The sequence below is a fragment of the Oryza glaberrima genome, chromosome 7 (assembly GCF_000147395.1).
Source record: "Oryza glaberrima chromosome 7, OglaRS2, whole genome shotgun sequence".
Classification (NCBI taxonomy): Eukaryota; Viridiplantae; Streptophyta; class Magnoliopsida; order Poales; family Poaceae; genus Oryza; species Oryza glaberrima.
In genome coordinates, this window is record NC_068332.1 from 17,853,238 (window position 1) to 17,867,081 (window position 13,844).

At 44.0% G+C, this 13,844-nt stretch overlaps 2 protein-coding genes across 5 annotated transcripts; one reads left to right on the forward strand and one right to left on the reverse strand.

The window, feature by feature from the left end:
- The first annotated feature begins 1,556 nt into the window (after positions 1-1,556).
- On the forward strand, positions 1,557-3,899 carry LOC127779254 (cytochrome P450 716B1-like). Its single transcript, XM_052305987.1, has 2 exons — positions 1,557-2,664; positions 2,737-3,899. The coding sequence occupies exons 1-2, from the start codon at positions 1,701-1,703 to the stop codon at positions 3,267-3,269; spliced, it is 1,497 nt and encodes a 498-aa protein (XP_052161947.1). The 5' UTR covers positions 1,557-1,700; the 3' UTR covers positions 3,270-3,899.
- Positions 3,900-3,908: 9 nt separating this feature from the next.
- LOC127779252 (TORTIFOLIA1-like protein 1) lies at positions 3,909-10,108 on the reverse strand. 4 transcript variants are annotated; one of them, XM_052305986.1, is made up of 7 exons: positions 9,049-10,107; positions 8,077-8,268; positions 7,872-7,944; positions 7,202-7,782; positions 6,389-6,539; positions 5,679-6,301; positions 3,909-4,328 (listed from the first exon to the last, which is right to left on the reverse strand). In XM_052305986.1, exons 1-7 carry the CDS (start codon positions 9,832-9,834, stop codon positions 4,134-4,136), a joined length of 2,601 nt encoding a protein of 866 aa, XP_052161946.1. In that variant the 5' UTR covers positions 9,835-10,107; the 3' UTR covers positions 3,909-4,133. The 4 variants fall into 4 exon arrangements, 2 of the variants coding, with proteins under 2 accessions (XP_052161946.1, XP_052161945.1); XR_008018638.1 differs by adding an exon at positions 4,859-4,942 and having other exon boundaries at positions 4,182-4,328; positions 5,679-6,539; positions 9,049-10,108; XR_008018637.1 differs by adding an exon at positions 4,735-4,942 and having other exon boundaries at positions 4,190-4,328; positions 5,679-6,539; positions 9,049-10,108.
- Positions 10,109-13,844: the final 3,736 nt, after the last annotated feature.

Below are 13,844 nucleotides of genomic sequence, written 5' to 3' on the forward strand. Positions count from 1 at the left end.
CTGATCGTCTCAAATTAGCATGCAAGTTTGTTTAAAGATATTTCTTATAAAACTTTTTTTTATTTCTAAAAACGAACGATCTTAAAAAACCGAATCAAATACGGATATGTATTCTAAAAGAAAACGAACTAAAAAACCGAATCAAATACGGATATGTATTTCCAAAAGCGAATGGACTTAAAAACCGACTCAAACACAGATGACGTGACAAAGGACTGACAAAAACATCTTTTATAATAGTAGAGAAGTGATTAGATGAATTGTGCACCCACGTGTGACGTCAACGTGATAGACCAAGCACGCACTCTTATAATTTGACACTTGACCCCAACAACTTTATCTTTCACCAATAAAAACTTTTATGTTTTGGTTAGTCTAAGTAATATAGTTGTATTTAGGATGCAAAATGCTTTAATAATATGATGTATTTTTAATAAAAGAAACGATGAGGGAGTTAGGGCGGAACTTGGTCTAGGGCAGCTTGGGCCCGAGCCCTACTCGTGAGAAAAAATCTAGTGAACTAGTACTTATAATTTTTTTAGATTTTCCTAACCACTCGTGGCCTAGTCCTACTCGTGTGGCCAGCCTCACATATAGCTTTTCCTAGCCCAGGTCTCCCAGCCCATCACAACCCAATAGGCAATCTACCCTAATCCCACTTCCTCTCCTCTTCGACGCCGCATCCCAAAACATTAACGCTGCATCACGCATTCACACTCGTCTCCTCTCAGCTCCTCTCCTCTCACCACATCGATTATGGCTGCGGGCCTGCGGCGCACATCTGCTATGGCGTGTCTTGGTGGCGGTGGCGACACGCATCGGGCACAGGGAGCGGCGTGCATTGGCTGTGGCAGCAATGCGCATCAACCGCGGTGGTGGCAACATGTAGTGACGCACATCGATGACGACGACACCGATGCTACAAATTATCTAGCCCCAAGAGCAATCTGGTCCTTTTGAATTGTTTCTCTTTCCGTCTAGCCCAAAAATGATAAAATAATGATGAAAGTGTCTAACAACAAATTACACATTTTTTTAAGTGTTTCTCAGTCGTTTCACGATCTTGTGGTGTCCCTTAGCTAATTAGACATTTTTTTAATGTCCTGTAGCAAATTTTGTCTTTTTTAAGGTAAAATTTGAATGGAATCAGCATGAGACTGTGCTATTTCATTAAATAAAATGGGAGAAAAATACAACCCCTAGGGTTAGAAAAAAGTAAAGTTGTACAGAGATGAAACTCACGGAGCTTTTTAGCGCCAGCTAGGGTCCAAGTTCATGTTTCTTCCATTATTTCATTGAACAACCTAGGGCCAGGGGCCGAAGTCTTCTTTTGTTTGAAGACACGTTGGTTTCTCTCCATTCCAGATCTCCCAAATAACCAGTAGGATCAAGGTACGCAAGCATTTCTTAGGTGCATCTTTTTTTTTTGTTGGCTAGCATCTCCCACCATGCCAATGGGACGTCGTAACACGGTTCCTATTAGCTTGGGTCCAGCTGCTAAAATATGAATGTCAAATAAAAAAACTGCAAACAATTCTACTTTGACATAGTTGTTAATTACATATGAAAGCGGCTTAAATCAGGTTCTTGTCACCCTGTTACAAAAGAAGTATGCGGATGCCATTCTGTCGGTCTCTCTCAAGTGTCAACACATAACCCTCAGTCCCTCACACTCATCGTCCCAGTTAGCCATCGCTGCAATGGCACTCGCCGTCGTCGTCGTCGCGCTCCTCGTCGCCTTCCTCACGCCGCTGGCCGTCTACCTGGCCGGAAGATCGGCGAGGACGACGCCGCCGCCGCGGCGCAACCTGCCGCCGGGCTCCCTCGGCCTGCCGCTGGTCGGCCAGAGCCTGTCCCTGCTGCGCGCCATGCGTCGCAACACCGCCGAGCGGTGGCTGCAAGACAGGATCGACAGGTACGGGCCCGTGTCGAAGCTGTCGCTGTTCGGCGCGCCGACGGTGCTCCTCGCCGGCCCGGCGGCGAACAAGGCGGTGTTCCTCAGCGAGGCGCTGGCGCCCAAGCAGCCGCGGAGCCTCGCGGCGATCATCGGGAGGAGGAACATGCTGGAGCTCGTCGGCGACGACCACCGCCGCGTGCGCGGCGCGCTGGCGCAGTTCCTGAGGCCGGAGATGCTGCGGCGGTACGTGGGCAGGATCGACGGCGAGGTCAGGCGCCACCTCGCCGGGCGGTGGGCCGGGCGCCGCACCGTCGCGGTGCTGCCGCTGATGAAGCTGCTGACGCTCGACGTCATCGCCACCCTGCTGTTCGGGCTCGCGCGCGGCGCCGTCCGGGAGCGGCTCGCCGCCGCGTTCGCCGACATGCTGGAGGGCCTGTGGGCGGTGCCGCTCGACCTGCCGTTCACCGCGTTCCGCCGGAGCCTCAGGGCGAGCGCGAGGGCTCGCCGGCTGCTCGCGGCGACGGTGAGGGAGAAGAAGGCCAACCTGGAGCAGGGCGAGTCGTCTCCATCGGACGACCTCATCAGCTACCTCGTCAGCCTCCGAGACGGCGACGGCGGCGGCGGCCGGCCGCTGCTCACCGAGGAGGAGATCATCGACAACTCCATCGTCTGCCTCACCGCCGGCCACGATACCTCCGCCATCCTCTTGACCTTCATGGTCCGCCACCTCGCCGACGACCCTGCCACCCTCGCCGCCATGGTCCAAGGCAAGTAACTCACACATCACATCACCATTTCCATTTGCCAAGATCGAATCCCTCTGACAACGCCATGGCCAGAGCACGAGGAGATCGCGAGGAGCAAGCGAGACGGCGAGGCGCTGACATGGGAGGACGTGGCGAGGATGAAGCTGACATGGCGCGTCGCGCAGGAGACGCTCCGCATGGTGCCCCCGGTGTTCGGCAGCTTCAGGAGGGCCCTCGAGGACGTCGAGCTCGACGGCGGCTACGTCATCCCGAAAGGGTGGCAGGTGTTCTGGGCGCCGTGCGTGACGCACATGGACCCGGCCATCTACCACGACCCGGACAAGTTCGACCCGTCGCGGTTCGACGCCCAGGCGGCGGCGTCGGCGCCGCCGCCGTACTCGTTCGTGGCGTTCGGCGGCGGGCCGAGGATCTGCCCCGGGATGGAGCTCGCGAGGGTGGAGACGCTGGTGACGATGCACTACCTGGTGAGGCACTTCAGGTGGAGGCTCTGCTGCGGGGGGGAGGAGAACACCTTCGTCAGGGACCCGCTGCCGTCGCCGGCCAACGGGCTCCCCGTCGAGCTCGACCACATTGCTCCTCTCCGCTGCTACGAGTTCAACTCCTGAATGATAAATATAGTAGTAATTCTCTATCTTGTTAGACTTGCTGTTCATCAACAATTTCCAAGAAGGGAGAATTTTGATAACCACGGACCACGGTAGCTTGAGGCTCGCTGTTCAACATCATCCACATCAGTTTTTCAGATTCAGCAAAACGCTTCCATGCTGACCACATCGTTTCGAGTCGATATCACAATCAGCCATAACAAAGCGCAGATTCACCACGCGCAGCAGTAGATTACCTGAGGGTTGAGAACACTATAAAAAGATTGAACTGCAGCAGGAAATTAACCCTGGAAAATATTTTGACTGTAGCATGAAATTAATACCTCGTGCTTTAAGATTTCCATATCAATCCATCTTCAAATTGATCAATGGCTATCTCTGTCTGCAACCATCATCTGGGATAAGTTTTGTCTTCCCTAACAAATTATTGTCGGCCTGCATTAAGCTCGACAGGATATCTTTAATCTCCTGCTGCCTGCCAGCCTCTGTCCTTTAGGTGAAAGAATAAAAGCAATGTACAATCTATTCATGTCCAAATTACAATTTTGTCTGTTCATTGTGCGTTAGGTTTATCAGCCCAACCGGTGTCTTAAGAGTTCAAGATGCATAATAAAACTATAAATTGAGCCAGTAAAAAAATGTAAAAATTGAGATCCTCCAAATTATAAATAGGAAAGCCAACACAGGTTATGAGGTAAACAATATCAACATCATATTTCCCCGTACAACACCAATCCATGTCAACACAGTTCCACTCAAAGGTTCTGTCAAACCTAATACTTATAGCCCTAATAGCAAGATATATAGAGAAAAAATAGGCAGAAATGAACAAATGAAATTAACTCATGTCAACAACCGATGGCCCTAACTGATAAGCTGCTGCAGATCAATCCGCCATGATGAAGCTAGCTGCTTCATTATCTGAACCGGCGTCGCCCCCTCCCAATCATCAGGCAACTCAATGGCAGTAGCTTCGTGTAATCCCAGTAAGAGGTCGTTCTTCGCATCTAGGGGGATTCCAAGATAACCGGATCCGTTGTCCATTACCAGATCAGTCAACTGCAACAACAATCAAGATATTCAGCACTTGGGTATGTACTTCAAAGTAATACTCCTTTCCTATCCCCAAAAACAAAACAATAAATGCATGGACCAAACAAAGGTTTTAACATCTCTATACAAACAACTGGAGCACGGAGAGTACATCATATTCTGTTCAATAAAAGAAGTCTACCTCCCTTTCTAACTTCCAAAAAAAGAAAAAAGACAGCTACGCGTTCTTTCAAACTTTTTGTTAGAGCAACATAACTCCTATATTCAAAAGTCTATAGTTTATAACCATCATCTGACAACTTACTAACTTATTCTGTATGGCTGGACATAACATAAGTTGCACCATGACAGTATTGCATTGGTTTTCAATATTGAAGCAACTGTTTAGTTTCACAAGCATGCCAGTGCATACCTGCTGTCCAGACAGAACCTTAATTATTAAGGGTATTGTTGAGCAAACAAAGAACATAAACAACTATCCAACAAACAGAAGGCCATTTGATCATTGAAGATAGCATCAAATATCCTTCACATACTTCACAATCATTTTTTCTTCAACCTTGTAGCAATCCAGTAAAAGTGAGAGGCCTTCATTCTAGACCAAATGAAAAGCGAGGATTCTGTTTGAGAGGGCAAAGGACCAAGCGTAAATCAGTCAAAATTCTAGTCTCCATCCAAATGGACTTTTTTACCAAGACATCTTAAGAGTGCTTCAGTTACTTCAATTGGATAAGCATATAGCTAATGAAAAATTAATTTATTGTGGTTGCCATTCCTTGTTTCTCCATTCTTGTTACTAAAGAAAATAGCATTCTTTAATAACTCAAAACCTTTCAAAGCTCTTTTTTGTTTGCTGAATTATAAGGGACGAAACCAAATTGAACTCACAAATCAAGAGTGGAGCCAAATGATAATGCAAGGAATGTGTAAAACTATAGACACAAACACTGTCTGAAAACTGGCGAGTATACTAAGCAGAAATTGGAAATTGAGGAAACACCCGGTATCAGTATCAGATGTTTTCAGCCTTACAAAACTTCCGATCACCATCACATGCTACAGATAATCCTATTTGCAAATGCAATGCTAATCATATGTATCATGAATGGCTGGCTTTGAACCAGGAAGGGGAACCACAGCAGTAGTGCTAAAATAGCATGCAACTGTCAAAATATGTTTAAATCCATTCCTAAGCAATTTAGAGCATTCTACTCTTTTAACACAGAATGTCATTTTTATTATATCAACACCAGTTTAGTCTGAACACAGGTTAACATTTTCCATGATATTGCTGTCAGAGTAAACACCTGTCTCTTCAGAACTTTTATATTCCTACAATGGAACATACTACTTTACCTGCTGAAGCCAGCTCAAAGCTATATCATAGAAGCTTTCTTCCACAAGAAATTGTCCAACAGCATGTAGGACTTCGTTTGCAACTTCATTTGAAAGTTGATCAACTACTGGTCCAGTTTGCTCCATTAATTTTACAAGTAATTCAGCATCCCCAGTTGAAAGAACCTCAGCATAAGCCGAATCCATATCACCAACATGTATCGCATCCATTGCACGAGTCCAAGACTCCCAAATTGGTCCTCTTTCATCCCCTTGATTATCATCATTCAAAGTTTCCCCATCCAATTCACGGATAGCAACTCTCGCAGCTGCCCTAGAAGTTCCATTATCTTCACCAGCAACCCTAATAGCTTCCAGTGTCGCTTCATCTTTGGAGGCTCGCCATGCACTTCGAGCAGAAGGACCCTCCCCAAACCTAAATGGACCCTGTCCTTTGTCCCATCCTCGCCTAGGTCCTGCTTGATCATTGCTTCGTTCATTTCTAGGCACCCTGTTATCAGATGAAACAGAGTCCAACCCTCTCCTGGCATTCATACCACTTCTTGATCCAGAATAAGCATACGAGTCCCATGGTTCAGAGTTTCTTACACCAGAAGACATACCATCTCCAGAAAAGTACCTTTCTGCAAATCCCACCCGTCCATCACGATCCCTCCCAAATTTTGAATTAGAATATTCATGAAAACCATTGTATTTCATAGATGATCTACCAGGAGATGAATCAAAGCCCAGCATGGAGCCACCACCTCTCCTGCCTGATGATAGTGATATATCCCTGGCCATTTCCTCAACAACTCTCTCAAGACCACGCACTCGGTTCTCTAAAGTAACCATACTGTCATGAGATCCTCCCATGAAATCCTGAAAATTGTATTAAAAAAAGAAGTGATATTAGGTAGTTAGCCCACAGACACCCAATTAACTAAAAACCATGTCCTCAGAGATGGCATACATCAGTACATCACAACGGATCACATTTGTGAATTACTGGAAAAAAGGTTCATGTACAACAAAACAAAGCAGGAAATTTTCTGTTTCAAACCCAAACTAAGAAACGGTGATAAACCATCAATAAAGTACTTTTTTGTAGACTTTAGCAATGTACAACATTACATAGACATCAAAGCTACTACCTACTAACATCCCTTCTAAAGCCAACATAATGTTTTGTTCTAAATAATGTAAGCTCACTTTATTTGGGCTACTGTGTAATATCGTAGCACTACTTTCTTTTAGAAGACAACATGAAATTGCTGACACCAAAAGATGCCTAGCAGCACATCACTAAGACAAACATAACACATGACAATATAATCTCAGAAAGCATACCAAGCAGTGACAAATCTCATTAGCAGATAGTTACATATTCAGAAGAAGAAAAAAAAAAACTGATGTTACCAATTAGGACATAAAAAAAGTGTGATATCCTGGACATTTCTCCTCAAGAATTATTTCTTAACAGAAAAACAAAAAAAAGAAATTCCAACAATTTCTTCACGGGAATAAATAAACATGGCACTAACCTGCAGCATGTTCATTAGACTAGTCTGCTGTCTATCCAAGTGGGACAACTGCCTCTGTATCGCCAACCAGTTTGTTTTATTATTTAAGGAAGGCCCTTCTCCAGGAACATTCATTGCTGCTGAAGCAGAATCTTTTGCACTAGATTCATTCCTATCTTCAACATCAGATGCCCTAACCTTTGCATCTTTGTTTCTACTTCCTCTCTGGCCAGCCCATCTATCTCGAATATTTTGAAAATTAGAGCTAGAACGCAGTTGAGTCAAATTTGCTTCATCATCTGCTGATCCATTGCTGTTAGCTGGACCAACAGGATCGCCATCTGCATCTTCTGGTTCCTCTTCACTTTGTAAATGAGATTGTAAAGTCTTGCGGGGTACAACCACCTCAACAGCTAATTCATCTGTGATTCTTGTCTCGAGCTTTTGAAAAAATTCAGGGTTCAATTCCCTATCGGTTAATGTAGGTCTTTTCTTTAAGAGAACTGCTGCTTTTTCAGCCATGCTACTGCCCTTCACTTTGTCATTGTTATTAGGTGAATCCATTTTCCCTTCATTATCAGCTGATTCCTTATTTTTACCATCTGTTGAATGAAATTATGTTGCAATAAGCATAGAGTAATAAAATCCTAAATAACATCATGCACTTTTAAACTAAAAAACAAATTGATACCGTTCGAATCATCTCCTGCCATTTTTTTCCATAGCTGCACTGCATCAGCCATGCTATCTCTGACAGGCTTTACCTGAAAAGGATTGGCAAGAACAACTTAATGCAACATAATGCATGTAACAATGACTTGTCATCATCTGAAAAGGATCCATGGAAGAGCAACAGATCCTTCAGTTTGGGTTGAGTGAGTTAAAGTTTTAGTTACCTTATCGAAGCGACAAGCTTCAAGAGCAGCTATTGTTGGAGCTGTTCCATCACCTATCAATCGGCCTGAATATGTGGCCAGGACACACAATGTATCAGCTGCAGCTTTTCTAGTAGCCCAATCACTGTTCTCGAGACAGTCGCGAATGCTTTGCAATGTTTGAGGCATATTCTGAGGACTGATTGCTCCAACCTGACAAGAAATATATCAACAATTATTCAAACAAGGAGAGCTAGTGAATCTGATGTTATGTCATTGCAGAGATTTATAAGATATGTATCGCACAGTAATGCTTGGCACAGTATTCCCAATAGTACCATTCAAAGCATGTGTTAGGAGACACATTCGCTTAGAGCATCAATGTATGTTTCAGTTCAATGTTTCAACTGAAGTACTAAAAAGAATAAAAGGCTACCAGAGGCAAAGCAAAAGGTTAATTATTCGCTTATCTAAACATTAAATCACAATGCTGTGGTACTATCCATTGTTCATGGGGCCAAACACCACACAAAAGTAACAACAGTCTTATGTACCCAATGGTAGGATATCAAATACTAAACTCCTAAGTCCTAACCATCCATAAATTCAGAGGTGCAAAACAAAATGGCACATTGTAATAATGATTGAAAATATCAAACCCTTGTCTCAATGATAACTCACCATTCTTCACAACACGAACAATTTCCAACCATATAGTTGTCAGCAAGACATATAGGCAACATCCAAAACTGATTACATGATGAACTACATTCGACCGCAGCGGCAGCACCAAACATCACTTATCACAAAAACAATTCCTACCCCTTGGCCACAATTTATGATAACATTTCCCATATTCAGACAGAAAACTAAATGTCCATGAAAAATAATCAATTTAGTAATGTATACCACAAATTTCTACCACCTGGCATCTGTCAAGTCAATTCATCGAACATATTGCATGCATAAAGAAAAATATCGCGCAATCCCAACCTGAGACAAGCTCCCGATGATGGTGAGAAGTGCCCCTTTAGCCTGTACTCCCTGTCCACCAAGCAATTTGCAAACCCTCGGACCAATCTTCCCAAACATCCCTACCACGCCAGGTCCAGGCCCCGCGCCCTCCACCGTCTTTGCCAGGCAGGCCGCCGCCCCGCCCTGCACTGCCTTGCTCTGCTCCCCCATCGCCTCAAACAGTGGCTTCACGAACAGTGTGACAGTCGCATTGCCCGCTTCAGCTGCAGCCGAGGCCGCCAGGGGTCGGAGGTACACCGCCGAGAGCTGGCCGGCGGCGTCGCGGCACGCGTCGCGCACGGAGGAGTCCGAGTTGGTGTCCTTGAGCCTCCGCGCGAGGTGCGCCATCACCTTCTGCAGGTAGGGCGCGGCGGCGTCGGGGTGCGCCGCGCAGAGCGTGGCGAGGAGGCGCAGCGACTCCCGCCGCGCGGGGGACGCGAGGCCCGGCGAGTCCGACGCCAGCGCGTGCACCAGCATGGGCACGGCGTCGGGCGACGGCAGCGAGCGGATGATGCGGTCGAGGTCCTCGACGGCGATGTGGTGCGTGTCCCTGTCGGAGAGCTTCGCGAGCGCCCCGAGCACCCTCGACTTGAGCTCCGCCATCGCCGCGTTCTTCGACGGCGTCGCCCCCGCGGGCCCCATACCCACTCCACCGCCCCCGCCCCCCGCCGCCGCCCCCACCGCGGAGCCGTTGTTCGGCGGCTGCGCGGTGGTGGGCGACCTGGGGTGCGGCTTAGCCGCCGACTTCGACACCGCCGTCGCCATCCCCGTCGGATCCGCGCCAACGGCGAGCTCAGATTTGAATTCCGCCGCCTCGAGCTCGACGCATCCAGCGGCTGATTCGGGGCAAACGAATTCGAGCGCGGGATTGGCTCCTCCCTCGGATCGATCGGAGGGTTTGGGGGGTGGGGGTTTTGGGGCAGATTGGGGAATGGCGGCGGCGGCGAGATCTCGCCTCGGGAGCGGAGGAGGTGGAGGTGGGGGAGAAAGGCGAGGAGGGCGGAGGCGAGAGAGAGAGAGAGGGCGAAAGGGCTCAAGATTCGTTGGAGTCGAGACGATGAGGAGGAGGGTAGAGGAGTGAGGGCCCACTGAGGTGGTAGAGAGTGGGGCCACCTTGTCAGGGATTAGTAGCTGGGTTACCTGGGTTTATAGGAGTGTACTATAGCGAGCTGGAAAAATAAATGGCCGTTCAAATGATTTGGTGCTGTTTAATTAGAGTGTCCTCCTGGGCACACCTGTCAGTTAGACAGTGTAGTGTACTTGTTGATTTTTTTTTCAAGACATCAAGAATTTGGAACTGAAGGAAGTACTCACTGACAAGTGGAGAAGTACGGAGCAAAACACCATGCTGTTTACTCCCAGAAACACCATGTTTGCGGGTTTTTTATCGTCTAAAATTTTTGAATAATTTCCAAATTCGTGACTTATCTGCCAATAAGCTGGTTGCTCTAGGAGCGAAGCAAAATAAAAAATAATTTATAACAAAGCTTAGTGTTTTAAAAGTTACAGTGCTGAAAAATAAATTACGATGAAACCTCAAAATAATCTCTAAATTTATTTTTTTTGGTTGATACTGATAAATTAATAATCAGACGATGAGAAGCTAAGTTTCCACGAACTTTAGAATAATTATGTTGGGCCCATGAATTTGTTCATTTCTCTGGGTGTCGGTCGAGGTTTCTTCTGTCCTTTGTAAGTTGCCGGTGGAATTTAATTGTACAAATGCAAGTCCAAACTCCAAGCAAACAGCCAGTACCAGTACAATCATACTAATATTGAAAAGAAAAAAAGGTGGAAAACATCAACTTTTTTAGGTAAAATGCACTTCTATGATTCTATCCGTTTGACGATATCTGATCTCTCTGGGCTGATTTGAAAGTTGTCAATTTTATGTTGAGGAGTTCATTCCATTTTCATCTGCTTGGAGTAAGACTCTGCATCTGTCATATGACAAGTTGTCAAAGGACCATGCATGCATGTAGCAGCAACAATCCAACCAAGGACAGATTTTTTTTTTCTATTTTTACGAAGAAATCAGGGATGGATAATGTAATAGACTTGTTGTTTTGTGAGTAATTAACCCACTAAGATACGAGTAAAAGGGCCACTCGCAATTATGTGTGCATCTTCCATACATTCGAATAAATTATTACCACTAGTTACTCCTTCCATTTTCATTATTTGATTTGATATTCGTTAATTCAATTTTTTACTAACACCGCCCAACCAAATGAATCACCGATTCCATCGATCGAGAAAGTAAGCAGTAGGCACGAGTAGAACGACTAATAGCAATGGCGAATCAACACCCGACCCGACTCTTTTGTCATGCAAAATTGTCTGCAGTCTGCAACTAATTCCCAAGAGTAAATTTGCAGTTCAACATGGCATGAATGTTCTCTGCTCTGCTGCTGCAGCTTTGGAGAAGATGATCACCATGGTTGGTGAGGTAGGTTCAGAGGACACATCAAAAACAGCTTGCGCTGCAACTGAAACAAAAAACAAAGAAACGCCATAGAAATAGGTGGTTAGCACGTCCCTATTTGTTGTTGCCAATGAAGACGTATGATGATCACCTTTGGCATCATTGCAGGGACTAATCTTGTAATCTCCCTGCGTGCTACACTGTCAGACATGCATTGAGTGTTGTCTGCTAGAATTAATATTTTGCAGGGATGCTAGAAAGTTATTAGCATGCAGGTTTTATAGTAATACTGTAGTAGTACTAATTGAGCATATCAAAACAGTAGATTTAATCAAGAATATCAAACGACACATTATGGGCCGTAGTATTTTTTTTTCCATTTTGCTATATCTCATTCGAAATATTTTTTCTTATCTCTCACTCGATTTTCTCACTCAAATTTACAGTGCATTTTCTTGTAAGTTACAGTGTAATTTATGAAACTTACACTGTAACTATAATTTTTGAATCTTCGCATGTAAATTTTAAATTTTGTATTGGATTTGGTCTTTTTCTTGAGGATATGATAATTTAGTGTTCATTATGGTGTTTCTTAATTGCTTTTTGCTTTTTATTATATCTATCGGATTTTAATCCAAAAATTAAAAATCTGTGTGATACGATCATAAAAATCTTTCGAAAGTTGTATAGGTACTCCTTTTTTTTTTAATTTGGGCTTTATACGTGCTGTCGAGCAAGAGGGCAAACTGAAGCCCACGTAGTTCGTTATTCCAGCTCGAAAGCCCAGATAGCTAACAATATCTTAATTGGGCCGTAATCGACATGTTTCAGGCAGGCACAGCACGCACAACTGCACAAGTAGGAGAGGATTAATGGCTGCTTGACAAGATAGCTGTTGGCTATGGTTGTCCACCTAAAAAAAGAGTTAAAAAGAAAACCGAATAGTAGAAAGTAGTTAGATCTAAGGTGGAAATCTCTATAAGTGAAGGTTAAAATGTTACTAAATCCAAAAGGATCACCTGATACGTCCACGTAAGCCAAAAATCCCAGGCCATCCGATGATGAAAAAATTAAAGAGAGAGCCGTAGGATCATATCAGTAAAGGAACCTGATAGTGATAGGGCGTTCTCTCGAGCTTTCCAGCATACCAATACAACACCAGAACCTCCCTGGCTTCCTCACACATGGGACATAATAAAGAGCAAATAAAAGGAGGGAAAAATACACGGCAGAGACTTGGGTATATCAACGAAAAAATTATTACTATTACAAACAGGCAGCTAAATGCCAGATCGTTCATAACGAATCATTAGGTTTGTACGATTCAAATATAAATATACATAATAAACCCGCAAAAAATAAATGTATACATGCTATAATACTTGCGCACTAATGAAAAATAAGTGAAGGATAAGGGTAATACTGTAGCATAGATGGCGAGAAGGCAACGACTTATGCTACGACAAAGATGATAACAAATATTAATAAATGTAAACTTCGTTTTACATATTAATATAAGGTTTGGATAAAATTGCAATAAAAGTTTGTTGTCGTGCTAATATAGTTCATTCATTACATATCAGAATAAAATAAATATTTTTACATTCTAAGTAGACCTCCTAATGATTTTATTCTCTAAAACATTCAAAAAAATTATATATAAGATGATAAATTCAATATGTTCCCAATATTTTTTTAATTATGTACAATTTATTAGCCACTGCACATGTTATGTTGGAGTCCATGTATTTATTAATAATAGTATTAATCAATAAATAAGATTTTATTTAAGAAACACAATGCAAATGGGTACATCCACTATCGCTGAAAGAATAATTGGTCATAAATACGAGTATCAGTACTAAATCTTAGTACTAGAACTTGAATATGAGTGTAGGTTCTAGAACCTAACGATTAAGCTATGCTCACTTCACGAACAATAAGTAATATTGTAAATGAACACTCAAGTCATGTAATAAAAACTATTTAATTTATAAATATACTCTAATGATTTAATTACAATTTGATTATTTGAAGAAAAAGAACAAATGAATCCTAAAAACATGTAAAGGAGCTCAATATAGAGGGGGTTAATGTCGCGCGAATGCGCGTCTATATACACTAGTTTCGCATGAATTGTCCCATATACAGCTTGGGGGAAGTTTGTTTGCTCTACAGTGTATAAGAAATAGATAATCGAGAACGCGTATATACATGATGTGCGAGAGTTTGTTGTGTCTGTACGCGTAGGTGTGTCCGTGTGTGCATTGCAAGTATGCATCCGGCGATTCCGGTCCAAATGTGCATACAGAAACAAGAGCAAAGGCGAGCGAAATTAAGTCACTCGCGT

Coding starts and splice junctions, on each gene's coding strand:
- LOC127779252 (XM_052305985.1), bottom strand. CDS start 9,834: ATGGCGACGGCGGTGTCGAAGTCGGCGGCTAAGCCGCACCCCAGGTCG. Junction 7,945..8,076: donor AAGCTTGTCGCTTCGATAAG/GTAACTAAAACT, acceptor AATCCTTTTCAG/GTAAAGCCTGTCAGAGATAG. Junction 4,329..5,678: donor CTTTGAGCTGGCTTCAGCAG/GTAAAGTAGTAT, acceptor TTGTTGTTGCAG/TTGACTGATCTGGTAATGGA.
- LOC127779254 (XM_052305987.1), top strand. CDS start 1,701: ATGGCACTCGCCGTCGTCGTCGTCGCGCTCCTCGTCGCCTTCCTCACG. Junction 2,665..2,736: donor CCTCGCCGCCATGGTCCAAG/GCAAGTAACTCA, acceptor CGCCATGGCCAG/AGCACGAGGAGATCGCGAGG.